We start from the raw sequence: 26,639 nt of genomic DNA, 5'->3' as shown, positions 1-26,639 counted from the left end.
AATAAATAAATACTGGGATGCAAATGGACTCATGCTTTGTAGGCTTTGGAAACATTTGCTTTTCAGCGTATAAAACAACTAGGTGGTTGTTAAAAGAGATTAGGAGAACCCTTGACAATCCAATGAAAGGATTTCTTCCATTATTAGATAAGGGATGGCATCATTTCAAAGCCGAGAAGAACAAAGGCAGCCCACAGCAACAGCGCCATCAGAGGGTGCTGTCGATCTCGGAAGAGGCCCTTTTAAGGCGGATGGAGCAAAGGCCCGAAGGATTGCGGGATCAGCCTCTATAAAGGGCCGAGGGAAACGACGACAGTTCCTCTCCGGGCTGCGCCGCTCTCCCTGTCGGAAGGTCACGCCGTGCTCCAGGCTCGTCTCTCCCGCCGTCGATCAAAGTAAGCGGCCTCCTCCAGCCAGAAATGGAAAGTCGAAGATTCTCTTCCCGTTTCTACATGGAAACGGGCCGGAAAAGTCTCGTCTCTCTCTCTCTCTGCTTCGCTGCCGCCTCTGGCGCAGTAAAGACCGACGAGGAGGAGGCCGGGTCCCCCGGGCCACGTGCTTCCCGGGCGAGCCGAGCGCCTGGGCCTCCGGGTCTCTTACCAACGCCCGGGACTCAGTTCGCGGGCTCGCCGGCGCTTAAGACCCCGATTCGGGTTAATTCACGGCGTGGCCGCGGGGGGTGGGGGGTATAAGGCCTAGCCAGGCGGGCAAAGCCTTGTGGCGGTGCGTGCACTGCGCCAGGCCTGCTTGCCCGCTCCTCCCCCCCCCCCCCCACACCGCGCTAGCATGCCATGCTTGAGTGTCGAGCCTCGGATTAGCTTCCGCTCACCGGCTTGGTTCACCATTATCCGCAGCCTGGCGAGCAAGGCGAAACCCGCGTCTGGCGCTGCGCCTTCCTCGAGTACCCCGCGCTCCTCGGCATTGCAAAAGGGCCGCTTTCGTTTCTGTCCCTCGCGAGTTGTAAATAGGTTGGCATCCAGCCTTAACTAATGCCCGAAACATGCATGCATACGTACATACGTACGTGCGTGTGTTTCGGGCATTAGAGCAGCATCTCTGAATTAAGGTTGGATGCCAACATGGATGGATATGAAAAAATAGATAGACCAAAAAAAAATAGATAGATAGATTAGATAGATAGATGATATATTTTATTTATCTATTTTTATCTGGGTCTAACGGCTGAGATTGTTGCTGTTTTCGCTCATATCCGTGGAAATTTCAGCGGGATTAGAATTGGAGTCAAAAGAACAAAGAAAAAAAAGCGGAGGTGGATCTCCGGGTAGCGTTGCAAAACGTGTTACGAGGCTTCATTTTTGAACCATGATCTCTTTAAACCAAGAAATAATCCTGGCTATAAATCCTTGGGTTTTTTTGGGGGGGGGGGATTTAGGATGAAGGAATCACAATGTGTTAAATCTAGATTTAAGCTGTGGTGATGTAATGGAATGTGTGGATGACCTTGGGGAAAGAGTGAAAGTGATGCTGTTTATTGAGAAGCAAGCAGGCAAGAGAGGCAGGAAATAAAATAAATGCTATAAAACAAAATTTTAATGGTAGTAGTTTAATGGTCAGAGAACGAAATTTAGGAAGGATTGTCCTAGGTTCAAGCAATTAAAAGGTGGTTGTGGGAAGTTTGTACTTTCAGACTCGCAGATCATGTTCATATGGCCTTACAGAAAGTGGAATTAGTTTTATCTAATTCCATTACCTGTCTGTTTTACCTGGGAGGGCTGACATTTTATCTGGAACTCCAGATTTCCGATGTTCTGGCTTAGTAAAGATGTAACAGAGCTAAAAATGCACTATGCTCATTACTAGAAATAATTTTCTAGGGACCTGGAGGAGATGGGAGAATGAGCAGGGTTATGCTTTGTGCTGGAGAGCACTGCTGCCATCTAGTAGTAGGATTCATTTTTTTTAATAGGTATACTCGGTAAGGAGGAAGAAGGTATGCCGTTTGCCCCCCCCCCCCCCAGCCATTCACTTCTTTATTTTCAGCAACCTGTGGCTATTAAGCTAGGTCTGAAATACAAGCCTGTCATAATTTCAGTCCTCCATCTTTAAAGGCAAGCAATGCTAGAGATTTCTCTTGCAAGGTAGTTGGCTGTTACAATCCACAATATAAGATGCAACTTTCAGCATTCTGTAAAAAGGTATATGCCCATTACAAAGGATGTGAACTCTTGAGTTGTTTTCCAGATGCCTGAAGAAATCCAGCATGGTGAAGAGGATGTGGAAACATTTGCCTTCCAGGCAGAGATCGCCCAGCTTATGTCCCTGATCATCAATACTTTCTACTCCAACAAGGAAATCTTTATGCGGGAGTTAATTTCCAATGCCTCTGATGTGAGTATAGAGACTTGGAGCTAGGGCAGAGGAAAAGTAGAGGGCAAGAGTGCAGGGAAATTGGTAATATTTGGAGTGGATTGAGTAAAACTAAAATTTAAATCACATCTCCTTGTAGTCCTTTGCCCTGAAATCCCAAGAGATAGGAAATAAATCCAACCAATGTAAAAGATACTAGTTTGAAAAAAAATATGACAAGTGATCTGGATAACATCGTAGTATAAAACCCAACTAATAGCATGATATTATATTTTGATTAAGGAATTCAAAACAGTTTTTAAAAAATAATGATCAGTGAATTTGATTAAAGAACAGTACTTCAGATTTAAGGAGTAAATCCAGTTCTTTAAGGCATGTTCTATTTCAATACTATTGGTAAAAAAAATTGGCATTAGTAGAAAAAATTACAGGTAAAACAAATGATGGATTTGGTAAGAAAAGGTGCAGAGCTCTAGTCCTCAATTGGGCTCAGCTTAATGACCAAGCAAATGTTAGAAGGGAAAGTAGAATTCCCTGTTGCTCCTCTGCCATAGGTTAGTCATTCCTGTGAGTTCTTTTGCATGGCTGTTTCATATTCTTGTATACTTTTTTCTAAAACATAAGCACATTAATATTTGTTTTTGATTTGATAGTACTAGAAAAGAGAGTTAATACTAGGTACAATAATTGCAAAAATTATTTGGTGTGTTACTTTTAGTAACAGAATTGAGCCTCCTAATGTTCCATGCTTTTTAATATGAAGGCATAAGGAAACATGGCTTTGCCATAATGGAAGACAGACCAATTGTGTTGCTGAATGTCTGCCACTGGGCATAAAATCAAAGCTAAGATCATACAAATGGTCCATCTGTCTCTATGTTCTGTTCCTATTAGTAGCTAGCTATGTGCTAATGCGGCTCAATTTTAGTCCTCCCTGATTTATCTCAGGTTGTATAACTTCAGGATCAATGCTCTATCTGAACTCTGAAAGTCTTGAATGCAGTTCCTGGAATGCTTCAAAAGCTTGCTATTGAATTACAATGTTGACCATATTAAATGCAGGGAGAGTAATCTTAATATTCCTATTTTAATTAAAATACCCTTTCATTAAGTCAGTATAATTTTACCTTGGCTGTAACCACTTGCCTGTTCTAGCCCTTCCTGTTTGAAAGATGATTTCCAGCTTTCAATATAAAGTCAAGCTCATTAGGGACATATTACCTAAGACTCCCCTCTATCCTATTTTTTATTTATAAGTAGCTGTGTATCAGCTGCCCTCCCTGCCATGGTTCTGTGATCATGGCTTTATTGAGTGGTAATTACCCGTGAACCTTGGTAAATTCCTTTAAGCCAAGATCATCACTTCATTTTTTATGGTTGCAGATTTCACAATTTCAAGTCCATGCATGTATTTTTTTGTTTGACACTTACTGAGATGATCTAATTGGTTGCACTATACGAGAGGAGATGAGGCATTTGCCATGTTATACCAAAGCAAAATATCAATTCTTTGATTAAATTATGAAGTACAGGAGAATATCAGTCTTACTTTCAAGAAAGCAACAATATGGTGTCCCCCTTTGTTTCTAAAGCCTAATAAAGCTGAGTTAGATTATGATTATATATTCAGTGACTAGGAATGAGCACCATTAAATCCAGAAGGTTGCCTTTATGACTGGGAATTAAGATTGTACTAAAAATATATCTTACAGTTAAGTTTCTCTAGAGTATGCACATGAGTCCTTTTGCTGTTCGCAACAGACATATGCTCTGGAGTAGGTTTGTGGGTGTGTTTTTTTTCATTTTTAAGGTTTCAAACCAATCTTTTGTTTCCTGGACTTCATTTCTTTAAAACTAGAGGTAATATAGATCCTTGAATTATGGTTGAAGCTTGACAGAATCCACAAAACATACAATTTTTAACCTTCTAGGCTTTGGACAAGATCCGCTATGAGAGTCTAACAGATCCTTCAAAGCTGGAAAGTGGCAAGGAGTTGAAAATAGATATCATCCCCAATCCCCAAGACCGTACCCTTACGCTGGTGGACACTGGCATTGGAATGACAAAGGCAGACCTTGTCAACAATCTGGGCACTATTGCCAAGTCTGGCACAAAAGCCTTCATGGAAGCATTGCAGGTGAGTGGCTTCAATCTAGACTTTTGGAAATGCTTAGGGTCTTCACATGGCTATGAAGTTCTGACATCAAAAGTTCTTTCATAATGTGGTCAATTTGTCATAAATATGTATATCCTCAAAATTGAGTAGTGCATGATCTAGAGGTGAAGATGCCTCCCACTTGGAAGGTTGAGAGTCCAATCCTAGCAGTGACAGATGTTTCTCTATCAGGCACAAAGAGAATATATCTGTTGCAAACACTGCATAGGTGTGAGGAAGGGCCAGTAAATGCTCAGCTTCATTTAGTTGCTCTGATTCCACCCTGATAAAAGGAATTAGAGTTTTAAAATGTATAACTTCAAACTTGGTGGTCAGCTGAATTCCTTTGGTGATGGGGTGTATCTTCTGTAGATAGGAACTGACTGTGGAGAAGGGCATTTGCTGAAAGAGACAAAGTTGTCTGGTGAGGATTGTCAGAGCTTCATGTTTATAGAGTAGAGGCCAAACTAGCAGGGGCATCAAAATAGGAGTCTTGAGTACTAGCAAGAAAAGTTGTGAATAAGATAATTCACCTTAAGCAAAATAACATCATGGGCATGATTTATTCTACTGGAAAGGGGTTCTTGGATCCCTTTGACTGACTGAGATACTGTTTTGTCTTGTCTGTGTACTTGAAAACCTGACCAAGGCATTTCCAGGAAATTTGCTTTAAAAATAAATAAGGCTTGACCTAAGAATCTAGTAGTGGCATGGAGTCTGTGAAATAGTTACAGGGGTTTCAGCTTCCCATGTGAAGAAGGTAACTAAGCAAATTGAATAAATAAAATCAAAACCAAACATTACAAAAAATGGAATCCTATGTTCAAGATGTACTTTCTATATGCATAGAATGTAGCCGGAGTTATAACCCACTCTTACTTGGCGCTGCTAAATTTACCATAAGGTGTAGCTGAGCTGAATTTCCTATGGATAAAACATGCTTTTGTTGCTATATCAATGCCTTTGTTTGTAATCTGGCATGGTAGAAGTTACTGTTGCCTGTTATACATGTTGCATCCCTTGTTTTTTAGGCTGGCGCAGACATCTCCATGATTGGGCAGTTTGGTGTGGGATTTTACTCTGCTTATCTTGTGGCCGAGAAGGTTGTGGTCATCTCCAAGCACAATGATGATGAGCAATATGCTTGGGAGTCATCTGCAGGAGGCTCCTTCACTGTTCGGATTGATCATGGTACATAGTGCTCTTGCAAAACATTTGCCATCTATATAAAGAGTGATGGCGGAGGGGGAGGAGGTTGAACCAGGGTTTTTAGTTGCTCCAAAGTAGCAGGCAGATTATGACAGCCTGTTCATTACTTGCTGCACCATTCATTGTGGTTCCAGGACTGCTAAGGAACAGGGATGGAGTGGTAAACTTTAGACGATGGGATATTTTTAATATTTTAAAAAATGGTGGAGCTACATTTTTATTGTCCTTAAGACAAACTTAATGCATAAAGTGATATGCATGATTCCACATCATTACTAGATTAAAATGGGTATACCTAAAACGGAAGACACAGCTTTTTCCTGTATCTTATTGGATACGATGCGGTTACACCATGCCTTGCTTGTTAACATTGCGGGACATACCTCTAACTGAAATCTTCATATACCCCAGAAATTACCGTACATTTCATTGGATACCTTTACTCCTCTTTTTTCATTTACATTTCCAATGTTAATTTCTTTCTTTCTTTCTTTCTTTTTTTGCTGCAGCAGCAGCAGCAGCAGCATTTTTCCCCTCTAGGCAATATTGTGCTTTTCAGGAAGATTTCTTTTAAAATACAGACTATATTTCTAGAAAGTTATACTTGGCAGTGCATATATTTTTGACAGGAGAGGAAACTTTGGTGCAAATTGTAATGTTGACTTTTGTTAGAAACACTCCCATTAAGTTCTGACCTGGATTTTTCAGTTTAGATTCTGAGGAAATAGCACAGGCCTCAAAACTCAATGCAGTATCTGGCCCTGGTAAATTGGCTCTCTTCGCTTGTTCTAGGTGAACCAATTGGCCGAGGCACCAAAGTGATCTTGCACCTAAAGGATGATCAGACAGAATATCTGGAGGAGCGCCGTATCAAGGAAGTTGTGAAGAAGCACTCACAATTCATCGGATACCCCATCACCCTCTATGTACGTATTGGGGAGCAACAGGTCTGATAATAAATGGCCTTGCTGCTTCTAGCTCTTCACTACAGCTAATTTCACATTCCTGCTTCTGGGGAAATAACTTTCTGAACACTCCCAAGGTTGGGAATCTCTTTTTCCCATGGTAGCATTTGGGTTTCACCACATTCCCAAAACATGTTTTGAAAGTAAGTCAGTGCAAGAAGAACATTGATTAATCTTGGGGGGGGGGGGGATCAGAATTGTGAAAGGTTTTTCAACCAGGTTTTTTGAAAAACAGTTGAAGAGTTTTGCCTGGAGAAAAAGAGAAAAGAAGGAAAGAGGGGTAATAGGCTTTAAATATCTGAAGGGCTGTCCTGCACACAGAGCAAGCAGATTTAGTCACCAGAAGTGGAAACAATGGGTGAGAATTGGAGAGAAAGAGGTTTTGGCTGAAGTTTGAAGAAGCATCCTAATGCTAATGCAAAGAGTTACAGGTAGTCCTTGACAACAATCATTTGATCGGCACTTAGCTTGCCTGTTTTCAACAAGCAAATGGATTCAGACAAGTATGATATGTTTTCTGAGCTTGGACAGGTTTAACTTGATACCTGGTGGGTAAAAGTGACATTTCCAGATTTACTCAAATATGGCCAACATTATAACAAGCCTGATGAAGTCAAAACGATGGCATACACACAGTGATGTCATCATGTATGTGTTGTCATCCCACACATACTGCTCCAGAGCATCTTGTATGATTTTGTAACAAAGAATTCTTTTGCCTGTGATAAAAGTCTTATTTTAATTAATAACCATAAACAATTATAATTAATGCATAATAAAAGCACCTTTGGGACAACCATGACCTGGATGACTCAGAATCACCCTGGTCCTCTACTTACAACCACAATTAAGCTCAAAATATATGTTGTTAAGTGAGAAATTTCTTAAGTGAGTTTGCTCCATTTTCTGACTTCTCACCAGATTTCTAAGTGAATCACTGCAGTTCTTAAATTAGTAACAGGGTGTTAAGTGAATCTGGTTTCCCCCGTTGACTTTGCTTGTAAGAAGGTCGCAAAAGGTTGATCACATGACCTTGGGATATAGCAATGGTCGTAAATATGAGTCAGTTGTCAAGCATCCAAATGTAAATCAGGTGACCCCAGGGATGCTGCCACAGTCATAAGTGGGAACAATGGTTAAAAGTCATTTTCTTTCAGTGCCGTTGTAACTTTGTACAGTCACTAAATGAATTGTTGTAAGTCAAGGACTACGTTATCAATTACCAATTGTTCTGAAAAGCTACAATAGAAATGTGTTAAACACTGTGCTTGGGTTTAATGGCAAATGAAGAAGGGTAAAAGGTATGCTACTTCATGAAGTTGCATGCAGGTGTTAACACTCAAGTGCTCAAGAGCATTGTTTGGCTTTGTCTTTAATCCAAAGTTGGACTCGCACACTTTAAAACAGGCAGCAGAAATCCTCAAAGATCCCTTAGAAAACAAACTTGGAGCTCTTGAACGTCCTAAGGAAAGGACTTGCCTCATTTTCTGAGCGCCTGCAGTAGACTTGATGGGAAGGAGGCTGCATCTGCCAGTCCTTCATTTTATCCGGCAGACCTTAGTAACGCTTTTCCTTGCCTTTGTAGATGGAAAAGGAGCGGGACAAGGAGATCAGCGACGATGAGGCTGAGGAGGAAGAGGAGAAGAAAGCTGAGAAGGAGGAGGAAGAGGAAGCCCCCAAAGATGAAGAGAAGCCCAAGATTGAGGATGTGGGTTCCGATGAGGAGGAGGAGGAAAGCGGCAAGAGCAAAAAGAAGACCAAGAAGATCAAAGAGAAGTATATTGACCGAGAAGAGCTGAACAAGACCAAGCCCATCTGGACCCGCAACCCTGATGATATCACCCAGGAGGAATACGGCGAGTTCTACAAGAGCCTCACTAATGACTGGGAAGACCACCTGGCAGTCAAGGTGAGTGACTGGGGCGATGAGAGGGAGAACTGATCTGGAGGTCCGTCTGACTTTTGCAATCAGCAGAAAGAGGTCCAAATGGCAGCTGATGGGCTTCTTTAGAACTGACCATGCTTAATGTTACTGTTTACAATTGCCTGGTTAGAGCCCTGAATCCTGACACATTGTTTTGCTTGTTACAGAATATCTTTCACATTTCCCCCCACTTAAGGCAGCTCTCACCAATACACAACTTTTAGCTTCTTTTTTCTTGCACCTGCTTTCTCTGACTGTTGCAGCAGAGAATATTTCAAGGTGTTCCTTAACTGTTGGCTAATTGTTCCGTGATGAAACTGTTAAAGGCAGTTCCCCCTGCGAAGGGAAAACTTCAGTTCACGCCTGGCATGAAAAATAACCAGTCAATATAAGACCCTGCCTCAAGATTAGATAAATGGAAATAATGGGAACTGCAGCATACCGTGAACGTTATTGTCCCTTGTGTCAGTTTTTCCGTAAGATGATATTTAGCATAGTGCAAGTGTGGGCGGAGGAGAGAATGAGACTTCCTCTTTCTTTTGCTTGCTTGGCCCCGTTAAAGTCAAATTTAGAAGATAATATTGAAAATGAGGTCTGTCTCTGGTGGTTGCTTTCAGTATTTGAACAAGATTCTGTCCTTTTCTGACCTTCAGGAAGAGTTGGGAGTTTTCTGCTAGTGTACAAGGAATTTTTTCTGACACACGTTCGTTTCAAAACTCATAATTTTTTTCTTATTTCAGGAGATTTCCCCACAAATATCTTCCCAGTTTAGGGCAAAGGCCAGAATGCAACAGCTAAAGTAATTTCTCAGTTTGCCCAATTAATGGCTGGATTGAGAGAGCTATGCTGGCTTCCATTTAGCTTTGGGTAATTCAAAGTCCGGGTTCTTTAAAACCTTACATAATGCAGGACCTGCATATCGGTGGAATCAGTTTCTCCCACAGTTTCTGCCAAGATCTTGGGAGAGCCCCCTTCAAGTCTCTTCATATTGCCATAATTGAGGGGGGGACATGCTGTTTCTAGTGGCACCCCTGTCTTTTGGAGGAGTACACAGCCCGAAGTTAAGTCAATAGCAACCCTGCTGGCATCCAGGAAAAAGCTGCCAAGAGCTGGCTGTTCTAGAAAGCCTTTGCGAATTGATGGTGGTAATTGTCATAATTGCATTGCCTCTAGGGTGTTAATGGATGTGGGATGGTTTGCTGATGTTTGCGGTAATGAGTTTTGCTGCGTTTCCTTTGTGCTCTATGTTTTATTTTTGTGTTATTAGTAAGCCACTTAAAACCATTTTTGGAACAGAGCAGCAAATACATTGCAGAAAGGGAAGAACAAAATGTGTTTTTTATGGTCAAGGATGGCTCGCTTCTTAGCGGATGTTAATCAATTGGAAATTAGTCAGGGGCTCATGGGCTTTCTTGTTCTCCCCAATCTTCCCAGCATTTCTCTGTGGAGGGGCAGCTGGAGTTCCGGGCGCTCCTCTTCATCCCCCGTCGGGCTCCATTTGACCTTTTTGAAAACAAGAAGAAAAAGAACAACATCAAACTCTACGTCAGGAGGGTCTTTATCATGGACAGCTGTGATGAACTCATCCCAGAATATTTGAGTAAGTCCTGCAGCCTTCCTGCATTTTTTTTTCCAGCTAGAATGACAAGCTGCTTAATTAGCCTTTGGCTGACTAATCTGCATTTACAATCCTCCTGTTCCGATAACATGCTTCATTCAGTCATCCGTTAATCCAATCTGAACTGGTTTTGGCAACAGACAGTGACAGTAATCAGACTCAAAATCACCATTCTCCTGTGTGCTGCTCCGGGAATCCAATCATGGGTTAACTTAGCCTTCTAGCCTTGAGACTGAGTATGCAAATATCAAAGTTACGCCTCCTCTGACTGGACTTCCGTTTCCTCCCCAGTCCTTATTACTCAGTCAAGCCTACGAGACTTATTTTCAACGCTCTCTTGATTAATTGCTAATATTTCAGGGTTAAGGATGAAATTACTTGGGTTTTCACTGTGGATTTCTTACTGGATTGGAGGTAAAGCGGCAGATTGCTGTCAGCAGATTCCTCCCTCGCTATTTCCCTTAAAGCGATATCGGATCGCTGCAGCTGGAGTGGGGCGTTCTCCGCCTGCCCTCCCTTATCATCAGCGCGCAAGGAAGCTGAGTCTCCCAGCGCTGCCACCCCTGCCGGATAGCACCCGCCCGCGGGCGCGGTCAGATCCGAGGCTTTGGCTTGTCGGAGCGGGTCTCCCCCCCTCCCCGCCTCCCTCCTTTGTGCCCTCGCTGGAGCGGCTGCCGGAGGGTTACACGGATCGGCTGTTTGGGAATTTCCCCTGCGGTTCCTTTGAATTTCGCGCCTTTGAAGCCGGTGACCTTATTTGGAAGCGCTTTTCACGCATGCGCTCTAACGCCTGGGATGAGAAGGCAGATTTTGTTCGCGCGCTTGAGTCTGCGCACTGCTTCCGCCCCTCCCTTTTCCCTCACTCGAGTTTGCTGACTCAGGGAGGAGGTCGCTTCTCTTGGTCTCTGCTTCCACGTGGCGTTCTTGGCGAAGTGCTTTCAATTGCATTCCTTTGTCTCGCTGATTGAGCTCTTTCAAATTCATATCATGGCTGATCAATTGCAAGGTACTGTCCGGCCAGTTTCTGAGCCCCGCTCCCCTGGCGAGGGAGGGGCCAGCCCTGGGCCCAACAGGGCCGCGACCAGGGCCTCTACTAGTAGGCCTCGAGCCTCATCTACTGTTCGGGATAAGTCGCACAAGCGCAAGGACAAGGCCAAAGTTCCCCCCAAGGCATCTGGGGCTCCCATTTCTTCCCCTCCGGTTTTGGTTCAGCAGCCTGTGTCTCCGGTGAGGGTTGTTGAGCAGGGTTGGTCTCCTGATATTCAGCTTCCCCAGGGCCCTATTCCTGAGGTAGGGGCTTTCGGGCCTCGTTCTCCCCCAATTATTTCGGAGGCTAGTGGGGCTTCTCTTCGTTCACCTCCACGCGCTGGGCCCTCTGCCACGTTCACCCCCACAGCTGCAGGCCTCAGGCCTCTGGAGGGCCAGGATTTGGGCCTTTCTGCTGAATTCTACAGCATGATCTCAGAGGCTATTTCCAGAGGGGTGGATGCGGAATTAGCACGTAGGTCCCAGGTCTCCAGGCCTACTCTGGCCTACTCAGGCCTGGCTCCCCAAGCAGTACAAGGGGATTCTTCCATTCTGCAAACTGATCCTCCTTCCCCTTTACACTCTGTGTTTAGCGCACAGTCTCCTTTAGTGGAGGAAGGTGAAATCCAGGATAGGGAACTCTCTGGTGACGAGGGCCTTCCTGTGGACCAGCCTCCGCCCCCTGGGCTTTTCAGGCACACTCTTTTCAAATCCCTGCTATATAAGGCCAAGACTACCACCCACATGGGGGAGGCAATTTCTGCAGAAAGTGCTGCTGTGGGCCTGGATGCCACCGAGCGGCTCTTTGCTGAGCAGGTGGCTCTGCAGGATTTTATCCCATCTCCCAAGCTTTTTCTTGATTTGATCCAAAAGCAGTGGGATGAGCCGACCGCGGTTAAGCCCCCTGGGTCTGGTGATAGGAAGCTTTTCACATCTTCCCCAGAGTTGGAGGCCCTCCTGCAGTTTCCCACAGTGGATGCTCCCATAGCTGCTCTTGCTTCACCGGCGTTAATTCCTTCTGAAATTTCGGAAGGATTGAAGGCCGAGGACCGCAAGGCCGAATCGGTCCTTCGCAAGACTCATCAGGCAGCAGCGTGGGCCTTGCGATCAGCCACTGCAGCTTCCTTCTTTAATAGGACTTCTTTAGTTTGGCTGAGACAGCTACAGGAAAGGCTGGATCCGGAGGAACTGCGCCTCCATCAGGATGTCACCAAACTGATAGCGGCCCTAGAGTTTTCTGCTGATGCCACCCTTAGCGCGGCAAAGTTTGCTTCCCGAGCCGTGGCTTCCAATGTGGCTTCTCGCCGTTTGCTCTGGCTCCGCCACTGGCAAGCTGATATCAAATCCAAGTGGCGTCTAGCATCCACGCCCTTTAAGGGCGGGGCCTTGTTTGGTTCAGTGCTGGATCCAATTCTCATTGAGACTCGGGACAGACGTAGGGTGCTTCCCTCCACAAGTGCCCGTGTGGCCAGAAGGCCACAGCCCTATGGTAGACGGCAGCCCTTTCGGTCTGGGGACTCGGGGTTTACCTCTGCCCCCTATGTCCCCAACTATACCAGGGGGTTCTCCCAGGCACAGGACCGTGGCCAGGACCGACCCGGGGCCAGAGACAGGGGGCGCCAGCAGAGTCAGGCGCAGAGTAGACGGTCATTCCGAGGAGCGGGCAACCGATCCTTTCGCAGATACCGCTGACTCGCAGGAGGTAGGGCCCATAGGAGGACGTCTCTTGGCCTTCGCCCACCGGTGGGCGGAGCTCACGTCAGACGCCTGGGCCCTTCAAGTAGTGAGTTTGGGTCTCACGCTAGAATTTCTATCCATCCCCCCGAGGAGGTTCATCAGGTGCCCTGTGCCCAGGTGCCCGTCAAAGCGGCGCCTTATGGACACCGAGATATCTCATCTTCTCACCATCAGGGCCATAGAACAAGTTCCCAAAGGGCAGGGAGGCCTAGGGTTTTATTCCATCTTGTTCCTAGTACCAAAGAACTCCGGGGGATGGAGGGCAATCCTAGATTTGAAACAGCTCAATCAGTATATCAAATACCAAAAATTCAAAATGCACTCTCTGAAGAGCATATTGGCTTCCATCCGCCAAGGCGACATGATGACTTCCATAGACATCAAAGAAGCGTACCTCCATGTGCCCATTCATCCGGCACATCGGAAGTTCCTGCGGTTTCACTTCAACGGCCGTCATTATCAATACCGGGCCTTGCCATTCGGCCTTTCCTCGGCCCCGCGCACGTTCACCAAGCTTCTGGCAGTATTGGCAGCCTCCCTTCGCTCAATTCCAATACGCATCAATTGTTATTTGGACGACGTGTTGGTGCTGTCGTCCTCTCGAGATCAGGCCCTCCGAGACCTACAGGTCACGATGGACGCATTGCGGGACCATGGCTTTGTCCTCAATCTGCCCAAGAGCCACCTGCGCCCAACCACGTCCCTCCTTCATCTGGGAACCACCATCAACTCGATGTCGTGCGAGGTTTTCCTGTCCCCGGAAAGGAGGCAGAGCATATACCGCCTAGCGCATCATGCGCTATCCCATCGGCGAGTACCGCTGCTGTCGCTTTCCAAACTGCTAGGGAAGATGATCTCCTGCATCAGCGTGGTGCCCTGGGCCAGGTTCCATGCGCGTCCTCTCCAGTGGTTCCTGCTGCCCTTCCAAAGAGCGCATACCAGTCATTCCCACATCAAGGTGCAGCTCCCGGGCAAGGCCAGGCAGTCCCTGCATTGGTGGATGTCGTCCAGGCTCCTCAGGGGATGTCCATTCAAGGAGCCGGACCGAGTTCAAGTTACAACGGACGCCAGCTTATTCGGATGGGGGGCCCATGCCCTGGACAAGGTGGCCCAAGGTCGATGGTCGGATCAGGAGCTGGCGAACAGCATAAACTGGCTGGAGTTGCGGGCCATCCGTCTGGCTCTCCTGGAATTTCGGGACATTGTATCTCATCACCATGTGTTAATCCTGACCGACAATGTGGCCTCCAAGGCTCACATCAACCGCCAAGGGGGAACGCAGTCCAGAGCTCTGATGCTGGAAGCGGAAAGGTTGTTCCATTGGGCGGAGCCCAGGCTCTCATCGATTCGGGCGGAGCACATCTCGGGCGAAGCCAACACTCAGGCGGACTGGCTGAGCAGAGCGACTGTGGATCAGGGGGAGTGGCAGCTCCACCCCATTCTCTTCCAGGAGCTCTCTCGCCGCTTCGGCCTGCCCGAGGTGGATCTGTTCGCTCACCCGCACAACGCACAACTTCCCCGGTTTTACTCCCGATACCAGGCTCCGGGGGCGGAGGGGGTAGACGCTCTACGCAGCCGTTGGCCGGCCGGCCTTCTCTATGCCTTTCCTCCTCTCCCGATCCTTCCGTCGGTCATTCAGAAGATCTTGACAGAACAGGCGGAAGTGCTGCTGGTCGCTCCAATGTGGCCCAGACGTCCCTGGTACGCAGACCTCGTCCATCTGTCCGTTTCGTGTCCTTGGAGGATCCCGGACGACAAGATTCAGCTCCACCAAGGGGCTCTCCGGCACCCGGACCCTCAGCTGTTGCAGTTAGCCGTGTGGCACGTGAGCGGGAGATGCTAGCGGCCCTCCACTATTCAGACGAAGTCATCTCTACAATTCAAGCGGCCCGTCGCCCGTCGACTACCCGTATTTACGAAGCTACCTGGCAGGCCTTCTGCCGCTGGTGCCGACGCACCGGGGTCGATCCTATCAAGGCCTCGGTGCCCCAGGTTCTGGATTTCTTGCAGTCCGGCCTCAACAAGGGGTTGGCACCAAACACACTTCGCCGGCAGGTCACAGCCTTGTCAACGGTGGTCGGGGGTGGCCAAGGCCGCTCCTTATCCCAGCACTTGCGAGTTCGAACCTTCCTTAAGGGTGCTTCCAACTTACGACCGCCGACGGTACATCGTTATCCCACGTGGGATTTGACCTTGGTTCTCAGGGCCCTTACAGCTGCCCCCTTTGAGCCTCTACATTCCATCAGCCTCCGCTTGCTGACACTCAAGACGGCTTTCCTGGTGGCCATAACATCGGCCAGGAGGGTGTCGGAGCTAGCAGCCCTTTCGGTTCGTGCAGATCTTTGCATCTTCCACCCGAACAAGGTAGTGCTTCGTTTGGATCCGACCTTTCTTCCAAAGATAAACTCGTTGTTTCACAGAACTCAAGAACTTGTCCTGCCGGACTTTTGTCCTCACCCGTCTCATCCGCGGGAACGTCAGTGGCACCATCTGGATGTGCGCAGGGCTCTTCGTCGCTATGTGAAGCGCACGGCGTCGTTCCGAAGATCGGAGGCCCTGTTCGTCTCCTTCCAGCCATCTTCAATGGGACAGAAGGTGTCCTCCCACACCATCGGCCGATGGTTGAAAGCTTGCATTGCGTTGGCGTATGACACCCACTCCAGACCGGTTCCAAGGCGAATCACTCCTCATTCCACCAGGAGTGCGGCCACCACAGCGGCCTGGGCGACGCAAGCGTCTGTGGAAGAGATTTGCAGGGCGGCCACTTGGGCATCCCCCTCGCCTTTTATTCGCCACTACAAGATTGATGTCTTCGCCTCGGCCGAGGCGTCCTTTGGGCGGAGAGTGTTGCAAAGGGTCCTTCCGTCTGCGGAGGAGCCTGACCAGCCTAGCTCCCGCCCTGGGAGTTCATTGCTTTGATATATCCCATGATTGGATTCCCGGAGCAGCACACAGGAGAATGACCGTTGTCTTACCTGAACGGTCCTTCTATGGGTGCTGCGAAGGGAATCCAAACCCGCCCGCAGCTTCGGCTGGTCAGGGCTCCATTTGACTGTGACTCTCTGACTTGTTACTGACTGGACTTGACTCCGTAGTGCCGGATGACTTGCGGCTTGTTTGAGGATTGACATAATGCTTCTTCGGTGGACTTCGTAATAAGAACTGGGGAGGAAACGGAAGTCCAGTCAGAGGAGGCGTAACTTTGATATTTGCATACTCAGTCTCAAGGCTAGAAGGCTAAGTTAACCCATGATTGGATTCCCTTCGCAGCACCCATAGAAGGACCGTTCAGGTAAGACAACGGTCATTTTGGGAATACAGGTACGACTTATGACAACAATGGAGCTCGAAATTTCTGTTGCTAAGTGAGACAGTGGCTAAGTGACTTTTGCTCCCATTTTACATCCTTTCTTTCCACAGTTAAGTGAACTAATACAAGTATCTCCAACCTTGGCAACTTTAAGCCTGGAGCTTTGCTGGCTGGGAAATTCTGGGAATCCTCCAGGCTTAAAGTTGCCAAGTTTGGAGACCCCTGGGGTAAATGGAAGGCTTGCTTTTTCAGTCATTCTTTCTCAAGTTTTTCATTTGCTTGGAGACCTAGGTATGAAAACTGGTCTTTGGACTGCGTTCAAATATTTGACCTATTGTGGCTGTTTGGGGCTGTGTTTAGCTTCCCCAAGAGTTCATTACCTGGGTCAGTTAATCCCTTTTTTGCAGTTCCCATGACACACTAGCCCTCCTCCCCAACTCAAATCATGTTGTGTTAATAGGGTTTACCCCTGGTTAATCCCATTAGATTAGAACTAGAACTAGACACCTCAACTGTCAAACAATTACAGGTAGTCCTCAACTTATATTTAGTGACTTCAAAGTTACAATGGCACTGAAAAAATTGACACGTCCATTTTTCACACTTATGAATGTTGTGGATCGTCAAGTGATCAAAATTCAAATGCTTGACTCACATTTGTGATGGTTGCAGTGTCTCGGGAACATGTGATCACTCTTTGCGGCCTTCTGCCAAACCAAGTCAGTAGAGAAACAAACCAGATTCACTTAACAACCGTGTTACTAACTTAACAACTGCAGTAATTCCCTAAACAACTGATAAGAAAGGTCGTAAAATGGGGCAAAAGTCAACAGAAATTTTGGGCTCAATTATGGTTGTAAGTCAAGAACCACCTTTACTGTACAAGGTTGGGCAGTTATAGTGGGCCATGTTTGACCTGTGGGATCATCTTTGCTCTGAAATGGAGACTATCTTAAGTAGCAGTGATGGTTCATCCAAAAACTGGGTTTATGGCCAATGTCCTAGTATTGAACTGCCTCTCTTCTTCTGCCAGCCCAGAGTTCTCTATAATGTATCATGTTTTCCTCTGATAAAACTGACAAGAGCAAGGAGAGGGCTGATTACTGTATTTTCAGAGTATAAGACGCACCAAGGTTTTGAAGAGGCAAATTTTTTAAAAAGTAGATAGGTCGATAGAGGAATAGAGACGGAGAGAAAGAGAGAGAAATACAGAGAAAGAGAGAGAAATGCAGTAGGTAGGGAGAGAGAGAGTAGTTAAGTAGATAAGTAGACAAAGGGATATAGAGAGAGAAAAATAGAGAGAGAGAGAAATACAGTAGGTAGGTAGGGGGGAGAGTGTGTGTAGGTAGGTAGGTAGAGGGAGAGAGAGAAATACAGTAGATAGGGGGAGAGAGAGAGAGTAGGTAGGTTGGTAGGAGAGGGGGAGAGAGAAATACAGTAGGTAAGTAGGTATAAGTTTCCAGGTGTATTTATCCATGTGCTGGAGAAGGAAATCACTGACAACCTGCAACACCTAAGATCTTGTTTCTGCTGGCACAGCACTTGATCAATGTAATTCTCATCAGTCAGTTAAAGAGCTTTCCAAAAAAGGGTTGGATGGGTTTGCACTCTGCAAACCTCCCAAAAATGGTCTGTTTTTCGCAAAAACAGGCCTGTTTTTTTAAAAAAAAGGCATGAATAGCCCGGGGGGGGGGCAAAAACGAGCAAAAAAGGCCTGTTTTTCACAAAAACGGGCCCATTTTTTGTTAAACAAATTGCATGCATAGCCTTATGTAGGCTTATAGAGTGCTGCTGGGGGGTAAAAAAAAAAGCCCGTTTTTTGCTCATTTCTTCCATTCCCAGCCCCCAGGAGCTCTCTGAAAGCCTCCATAAGTTATGCATGGCCATTTTGGTGAAGGGGGTGGTGCTCCGGGAGGCAAAAATGCTGTATTCGATGTATAAGACGCACCCAGATTTTCATCCTCTTTTTTGAGGAAAAAGGTTTGTCTTATACTCCGAAAAATACGGTAGTTGAAGGGAGACAAAAAGGAGATTGGTTTTCTTTGCATATTCCTGTTTATCCACTATTTCTTCCAAAAGTGAAGTATAAATAGCAATAGCACTTAGACTTATATACTGCTTCACAGTGCTTTTACAGCCCTCTCTAAGTGGTTTACAGAGTCAGCCTATAGCTCCCAACAATCTGGGTCATTTTACCCACCTCAGAAGGATCGAAGACTGAGTCAACCTTGAGCCTGGTGAGATTCGATCTACCAAACTGCTGGCAGCCAGTGATCAGCAGAAGTGGCCTGCAGTACTGCACTCTAACCACTGTGCCACTGGCTCATATCCCTGAATTCCTTTTGTTTAAAAACATGTTTAGTGGGATGGAATAGATGAATTATCTGGCCTAACCTCTTTCCCAGTATCCGTGTCTGCAACAAATGTCGTAAGTAGCTTTGCTCTATAGGAGAAAGGAAGACACGTTGGGGTATTCAGGATGTTTTTAAACTGCCACCAATCTTAAGTCAGTTTGGCCAATGCGAAATGACTGGGAGTTATTTAGAACAATTGGAATGCATTGCATGGCTTCCTCTGTAAGGATATTGGAAATGCCTTGGGAAGAAATAGGTCCAGGTGAATGGATCTAGGAGAATGAAAGCTGAAAATAAATCCAGGTGGAACAAAGCAAAAATTATTTCCATATTTCTATAGCACATCATTGTTGGATGTGAAAGAGCTCTTCAGGGCATTAACAACTCGATCAGACATGAAATATGAACAAAGTGCACTTTAGAAGAAGGGACAATAAATATATGCATGGTATTTATACACATTCTCTTTCATCCTGCAATCATTGTAGGATGATTAAAAAATGTTTATCAGTCTGTTCTTATCTAGATTATATCACTGCCACAGCTGTTTCCCCAACCCCCTGATTTTATTTATTTCTCTTCTAAACATAGACTTTATTCGAGGTGTAGTAGATTCTGAGGATCTTCCCTTGAACATCTCTCGTGAAATGCTACAGCAAAGCAAGATTCTCAAAGTGATTCGCAAGAACATTGTCAAGAAATGTCTGGAACTATTTGCAGAGTTGGCTGAAGACAAAGAGAACTACAAAAAATTCTATGAGGCCTTTTCCAAAAATCTGAAGGTGAGAGTTCTACCCCATCCATTGGGTAGCACAACAATTCAGAATATTTTTTTTAGTTTGTTTCCTAACTTAACTAGTTAGAATTTAGAATTTATTTGTTATTTATAGGCCGCCCTTTTCCCTGAGGGGACTCAGGGCGGCTTACAGTTCAACTAGTTATTGAACTATGCTAGCTGTGAAACATACACACAGCTAAGCTATTTAGGTAGGTATATTGTTTTTTTTTTAAAAAAATCCTTTTGTTTCTCACATAAAAAGAAAAGGATTTATAATCATCTCCACCTACCATTTTTGGTTCATTTCCATACTTAAATGAAAATTTTGATATGTATGGTATCAAGATTTGTCTTTTTAGTTTAAATTGCCCTGTTGCAATGGGGGTGGAGAGTCTATAAATCCTGGTATATAAATACATAAAAACTCATTCACTTTCAGCTGGGGATCCATGAAGATTCTGCCAACAGGAAACGTCTCTCAGAGCTCTTGCGCTATCACACTTCTCATTCTGGAGATGAGATGAACTCTCTCACAGAGTATGTGTCCCGAATGAAGGAGAACCAGAAGAACATTTATTACATCACAGGTGAGTGACAGTTCACTGGCCCTGACTGAGCATATCCCATGACAGGAATGCAGTTTGCCCTGAACAGCCATCTTATTCTTGATCTTAGCTTCAAGATTACATTGAATTTTCTAGGTTCTTTGGAAGCCTGTATTGTATTATTATAATAAAACTAAACTAAACTAAACTATTACCATCTCTACTGAAATATTGCCTTCCCTAGCTCTTATGGAGTGGCGTGGGAGGGCTGGGCTCATTCTCTAAACTGTAGGATTGCAGAAACCTGAATCTCTAAGCAGTTTTAATTTAAGTGTTTAAGGAAGTAGGCTTTTGAGAAGGGCTTGTGAATATTCATATTTTCATCCTCCTACAAATTCTATATGCCATATTCAAGTTCCAAAACCTCCCTTTTCAATGCATTTTTAAAAATGGTGATTCGCAGCCAGAGTCTTCTTAAATTATGATATGTAATACATGCAAATTAAAATATGCAATATTAATGCACATAATAGAAAATGAAATTTGCATTCCAAAATCCTAAGGGTTTCTGCAGTTGGTTTACTCTGTGCTGAAATATTGGCTTCACGCCATTCAATAGTGGAACACACAGTCAGTTTCAGTGTATTGCTTAAAGCTACAAATACCTCTTAAACTTCTATGGCATCCAGTTTTATTATGAATTATTGATTCTATGGGTATTTCAAATAAATATTACAGAAATATGTTAAAATAGTAAATAGAAAAGTAAATGAAATACTTTTGGCATTGCTTTCTGGTACTACCAGTTTGGGAAATGCATCCTTTGACATCATAAAAGAGCTGGAATGCCCCCTTGCCTGATAGTAGTAGGATAGGAACAGTTGGTTACAATACTAAAGGACTTGGGGATGGTTTAATAACCAGAGAACCAATACACTTACAGTGGGCCATTTTATGGAAGCTAATATCTAAAAGGAAACTGTGCTGTGATATTATTGGAGGTCTACCTGTGTAACTGGAGATTTACCACTTCCACCTCTCTGGTACTGCAGGAGAGAGCAAAGAACAAGTGGCCAATTCTGCCTTTGTGGAACGTGTGAGAAAGCGTGGTTTTGAGGTAATATACATGACGGAGCCCATTGATGAGTATAGTGTTCAACAACTGAAGGAGTTTGATGGGAAGACATTGGTATCAGTCACCAAAGAAGGCCTGGAACTGCCAGAAGATGAAGATGAAAAGAAAAAGATGGAAGAGAACAAATCTAAATTTGAGAATCTTTGCAAATTAATGAAGGAAATACTGGAGAAGAAGGTTGAAAAGGTGAGATTGTCATGCTGTTGCCTTTTATTGTTGAGAGCATTGATGTCATTATGATGTCATTATTATGGTTGTTGGGAGCGTACCTGTGCCCCAGCCCAGTACCATGACTTACAATTTGGCTTATCTTTCTAGGTGACGGTTTCAAACCGGCTAGTCTCTTCCCCCTGTTGCATTGTTACCAGCACCTATGGTTGGACAGCCAACATGGAACGTATCATGAAGGCCCAGGCTCTACGAGATAACTCTACTATGGGCTACATGATGGCCAAGAAGCACCTGGAGATAAATCCTGATCACCCCATTGTAGAGACTTTGCGTCAAAAGGCTGAAGCAGACAAAAATGACAAGGCTGTCAAGGATCTAGTGGTACTTCTCTTTGAGACAGCATTACTTTCTTCGGGTTTCTCCCTGGAGGATCCACAGACCCACTCTAATCGAATCTATAGAATGATCAAGCTGGGATTAGGTGAGTTGCTAAAATCTCCTCAGGAATTTGATACTTATTTGAAGAGGGAAAACGTGCCTAGTGACTGTTTCACGATATTAGTGTTTTGCCCTGATGTTTTCACCTCAGAATAGTGGATCTTTGGCTTCAACGAAAACATACCTTTTTGATATGGGTAACAGTATTCCTGGAAATCTTCCCATAAGTTTGTATTAACCTTTTAACAAGAAGAAATGTGTCCTGAAAGGGTAAATAAACTACATGGGGTGATCCACATAACACTGCAGTCTTTCACATTGGCTGGCTATGGCTATGAAGCACTGCCAGGAATCAGATACCAAACTCTGAAGCACCAAGAAAATATTTGTAGCCCTGATCCAAACTGGCAGTTTGAAATACCAGATGTTTACATACTCAGTAAGAGTAAGCGCCCTGCCTCAGATTCATTATACATGCACACACATTGCTGTACATACAAAAACCTACAATAAGGAGAAAACATTTGCTCACCTTCATGCTTAAATTGTAGAATAAACACTGATGCGTAAATATGATTTACTCAGATCTCTCAACATATCTAAATAACCATATAGATATTCATAGTGGGCTTTAGAGTTTTAGTATATTTGTATACCTTTAGCCATACTAAGATCATGGATGTGTAGCGCTATTTCTAATTGGGCATGGCCTAAAATACTTAATACTTTCCTCCTAGGAATTGATGAAGAAGAAGTTCCTGTTGAAGAATCCATTTCTACTGTATCTGAAGAGATCCCTCCCCTGGAAGGAGAAGAGGATGCCTCACGCATGGAGGAGGTGGATTAAAGAGGAGGAGCTGATCTTCCCTCTTTCCTGCCTCCCTCTTTCCCTGTGCCATCACCTTGCTCAGGAACCCTGGCAGTACTAACTGCACCCTCAAGATGGTCTCTGTGTCTTTTATAAATGGTAACTAACGTGGCAGGCAGCCTTCCACATTTATTTGGTCTGTCTGCTTGTTCAAAAATGCTGCTTTAGGGGGAAAGGGTCAGTCTAATTGTTCAAAGGGTTTTTGCTCCCCTGTCCATGAAGATTTTGTTCTAGTTTTAGCTTGACCGCCAAACATCCATCCCACTATAGCTGAAGTAAACACCCAGAGAATGTCCTTCCCTCAAATATAGCAGTGAGACTCCCCCCCCTCCCTCCCCCCCACCAAATCTCTCGCTGCTGCCTGTTGTCTTGAGAAAGCAGGGACTTGCAATCTTGTTCACTGTGTATGGTTTTGTTCTACTGGAATTAAAATAAAGAAGAATATGGTTTACAATGAAATGGGCTTGTTGATTTCATTATCATGGTCAGTTGCACAGTCAGCCAGATGTTTAGACTGAATGTTATCAAGTAATTTAGGAAGGGCAGATGCTGTTTGATGGTATTAGAAGGTATTGTGGCAGGATGTAAACTGTTCCAAATAAAGATGCCTTTTGCAGTTGATGGATGGTGATTTGTTAGTGCTGATGGTGTTCGTGTTGCTCCAGACAACACCCAAGACATCTATTACTTTTTGTACAATCTTTGCTTTAGTTTACCACAGTCATTCTACTTCTATTTGCAGGTCTTTGTTATGATTGTCTCGTTTTTTCTGATCTATTTTGTTGCCTCCAGGTCAGTGTTCCCATTACCACTCCACTGTCCACTATCAAGACTTTTGTGTCTTTCCTTATCAACAGTTGTTAAGTCTCGGGTGTTATGTGGCAGATGCTTGTCTGCTTGAATTCTAAAACCCCAGAGCACTATAGTTTCTTCCATTTTCTATTTTGTGGTCCCACCAGTTCTACCTTGCAGGAAAATGAGATTTCTTGCAGACATTCCAATGCATCAGTGTTGCTACTTTGGCATGTCATTATTTATGGCCAGCTTGTGTTGATTTTCTTGTAGCAGCTCACTAGGTGGTGCACTATTTCTTCAGCTTTTTTGTGGAGGTAGCATTGGTGTCTTCTTAATTCTGGCATTGCATGCATTTCTGCTTAAGGCTTGGTTTTGTGAAGCCAGAATTAATTAGCCTGTTTCTTCATCGTAACTGCTTTTAGCCATTACCTGGTCTTGTCATTTGCTTTGCCTGCTATTTTTTTAATATATTAGCCATATAATACTTTACCTTGCGATGTCTCTTTTATTATTCTTAATTTGATCTTTCTTCTAATCTAGTTTAGTCTCTTTGGTATTCAGTCAGACTTCATGGCTTCAATGCATCATTTTATTTTTTTGCAATTAGCTTCAATGCATCTTTTTCAGTGTTCTTCAAATTTTCTTCCAATGCACTACTTTCTTTTTCAACCATCTGGTGTACTTGCAACATTCCATGCCCAACTATTGTCCTTGGCAAGTAATCTAACATCACTGCATGGATGAAGGGCATAATTTATTCACATTATTTTTCTTGTCTTCCTATTCAGGGCTTTTAGTTCTGCTTGTGTCCAGTCTATTAGTCCAGCTGATTTTTTTCTATTGACGAATTGTCCAGGTGATAATTGCCTTAATGGTGTTTCCTCCAATGAATTTGGACTTTAAGGTCTCATAATGAATTCACTTGTAACCTTCTTCTTGACTTCAGTATGCTTTATGTTTGTCAGTTTGAAGAATGCTCAGATATTTATAGTGTAGTGATCTTCACCCATATTCTTGAGCTATTTTATTTCTATAGGGCATCTTGATACTTCAGTTTTCACTATATGTGGGTAGTCTAAGACAGATGAAAACTTAAGGTCCTAAGAATTATTAAGATGAGGGCCTAAGAATATAGATAGTTCCAAGCAGAATGGGGCTTTGTGTAAAATTAGAATGTTCAGGTCCAATAAATTCAATATTTTCAGATACTGAGTGAGTCTTTTAGATATTACTCCAAAGGCTCCAATCACAATTCTACAAGCAGACCTGCAAGTCACATTCGTTCATAATATTTTCTAATTGTTTTTCCTCAATCTTTGCATCCTGGGCTATATAGCAGCATCAACGAATAAGACATCCTCCTTCTCCAATAAATTATATCAGGCATGTTTGGATATAAAAAGTTCAGTATCTCAACCTGCTCATTTTCTAAAACTTTCTCAATGTGATGGTCCCAGTGGTTTTTATTATGTCTATACCCAAATCTCTAACAATACTCCCAATGAATAATTTTGGCAACTTGGTCGTGACACTGCTTTCACTTTCACGCAATTCATTGGCAAAGCTTGCTCTTGAGCCACTAGAAACAAGCCTCCAGTTTCTTCTTTAACATCTTGATCTCAACCAATTCCATGTGGGGTTTTTATTGACTTTTCTTTCCAGATACTTGCACAAAACTACAGCAGCTGTAGTTTGGATGTTATAGAATACACATCTGATCACTAATCCTATGTCAATTCTGGATATGCAGAGCCGGTTTGCTGTAGACCTTGGTTGTTTGGAAACAGTCACCCTCTTGCAGCTCTAGGAAGGAGACAAAGGAAAACTACTTCCAAAACACTTTGCCAAGAAAAATTCAGGGACTTGTCCAGGCAGTCACCAGGAGTCAAAAACTGACTTGAAGCACACTACCACCCCTAATTTCCACTGTACAATGATTATTGTGGAAATAAACTAAATAGAGTTTTTAGCTCCAAAAGGAATAATAGTATGCCAAATAGCTTCAGCTCTGCATAGACAAGGGTACAGTGGTGGGTTCTGGCTCCCATTGCAACCGGTACGCTACAATGGGGCCGGGTGTCCACCACATGCACACATCCGTACCCACTGCCCATGATGCCCTGCGCATGCGCACCCGGTCAGCTAAAATAGTAAGGAGAGCAGGTGGGTGGGCCCTCTGGAGCGCATACTGGAACGGTACCTGGTGCTCCGAGCAGGCACCAGTACGCCTGTACCGGAATGTACTGGTCGTATCCCACCACTGCAAGGGTACCTCACTTCCTATTTACCATTTACTAAGAGATCTGCTTCCGGGGGAGGAGTCTGCCGTCGCCGGTGGCTCAAAGGAGCTGCCCTCAGAGTTCTGGTCTGTATATCTAAAAAATCTATAGATATCTCCCCTTTCAGGCAAGGAAGGGGCAGGGAGGAACTCAGTCGTTAGAATCTCTTTGTAGTTCACAGCCTTTTGTTTTTCGCTGTGAATGGAAAAGAGGTTCAACAAAAGCTGAGTTTTTTTTTTTACTCCAGCCAGATCTTCTCAGCTGTTTTTTTTCAGCTCAAGGCAGGTTGTCCCCCCCCTCAGGACAAATCTAAGCTATTTAAAATCGATCTGGGCAGCGACCATTCCTGAGAACCTTTTTGTTTATTATTATTCAAAATACCAGCTTCAATCTTACAAAAAACTCCTTTGTTTAACTGCTTTTCAAAATGGCGATTTTATAGCTTTCGCATTTGATATATGATATACTTAACTAGCCCCGTTTCCCTGAAGACTTCTCTTTACTAACTGCCAAAAGCTTATTGAAAGTATTTTATCTTAAATCAAGGTGAGCAGAGACTTTGTTTGTTTTCTTTTTTTCTTTTATAATGGCTCCAAAAGCAACCGAAACGTTTTTTCAACAATACATCCCAAGCAATTGCTATAAAGCCACAGCCTTTGTCTTCTACGCCCTCTACTGGAGATTTGTTAACGAAAGAATTTCTTTTTGAAACTCTTAAAGAATTTAGGGCGGAAATGAAGCAACTTGTTTCGGAATTATGTGATAAACTTGATGCCAAGATTGCTCAAACAAAGGAGAATATGATCGAGGTTATAAATGTAATGACAGATTATATCGCAGGAATGGAAGATAAACTGGAACTTTTGGAAGAAGCTAATTCTAATTTGACATCTAAAATTGAAATGTTGCAACGGGAAGTTGAAAATGCAGAAAGGCAACTTGTTATGACAAATTATAAAAAGACTGCGTTTGCAATAAGAGTTAGGGGATTGCGTGAAAATGA

The 26,639-nt window shown here is 44.2% G+C and overlaps 1 protein-coding gene across 1 annotated transcript; it reads left to right on the top strand.

Moving 5' to 3' along the window:
* Positions 1-237: 237 nt before the first annotated feature.
* On the top strand, positions 238-23,021 carry HSP90AB1 (heat shock protein 90 alpha family class B member 1). The gene is made up of 12 exons (XM_014054126.2): positions 238-395; positions 2,203-2,349; positions 4,260-4,466; positions 5,516-5,675; positions 6,486-6,619; positions 8,244-8,567; positions 10,017-10,182; positions 19,219-19,409; positions 19,845-19,992; positions 21,003-21,271; positions 21,404-21,737; positions 22,432-23,021. Exons 2-12 carry the CDS (start codon positions 2,203-2,205, stop codon positions 22,539-22,541), a joined length of 2,190 nt encoding a protein of 729 aa, XP_013909601.1. The 5' UTR covers positions 238-395; the 3' UTR covers positions 22,542-23,021.
* Positions 23,022-26,639: the final 3,618 nt, after the last annotated feature.

The sequence above is a fragment of the Thamnophis sirtalis genome, unplaced genomic scaffold (assembly GCF_051295495.1).
Source record: "Thamnophis sirtalis isolate CommonGarterSnake01/CBP01778 unplaced genomic scaffold, rThaSir2_p1.2 scaffold_6, whole genome shotgun sequence".
NCBI lineage: Eukaryota > Metazoa > Chordata > Lepidosauria > Squamata > Natricidae > Thamnophis > Thamnophis sirtalis.
Note: the sequence above shows the minus strand (reverse complement) of the source record. Positions and strands in the feature narration are given on the sequence as shown.

Excerpts from the sequence above, each read along its gene's own strand:
- HSP90AB1 (XM_014054126.2), top strand. The coding sequence starts at position 2,203 with ATGCCTGAAGAAATCCAGCATGGTGAAGAGGATGTGGAAACATTTGCC. Across the intron at positions 4,467-5,515 it reads CCTTCATGGAAGCATTGCAG|GCTGGCGCAGACATCTCCAT; the intron begins GTGAGTGGCTTC and ends CTTGTTTTTTAG. Across the intron at positions 8,568-10,016 it reads AAGACCACCTGGCAGTCAAG|CATTTCTCTGTGGAGGGGCA; the intron begins GTGAGTGACTGG and ends CAATCTTCCCAG.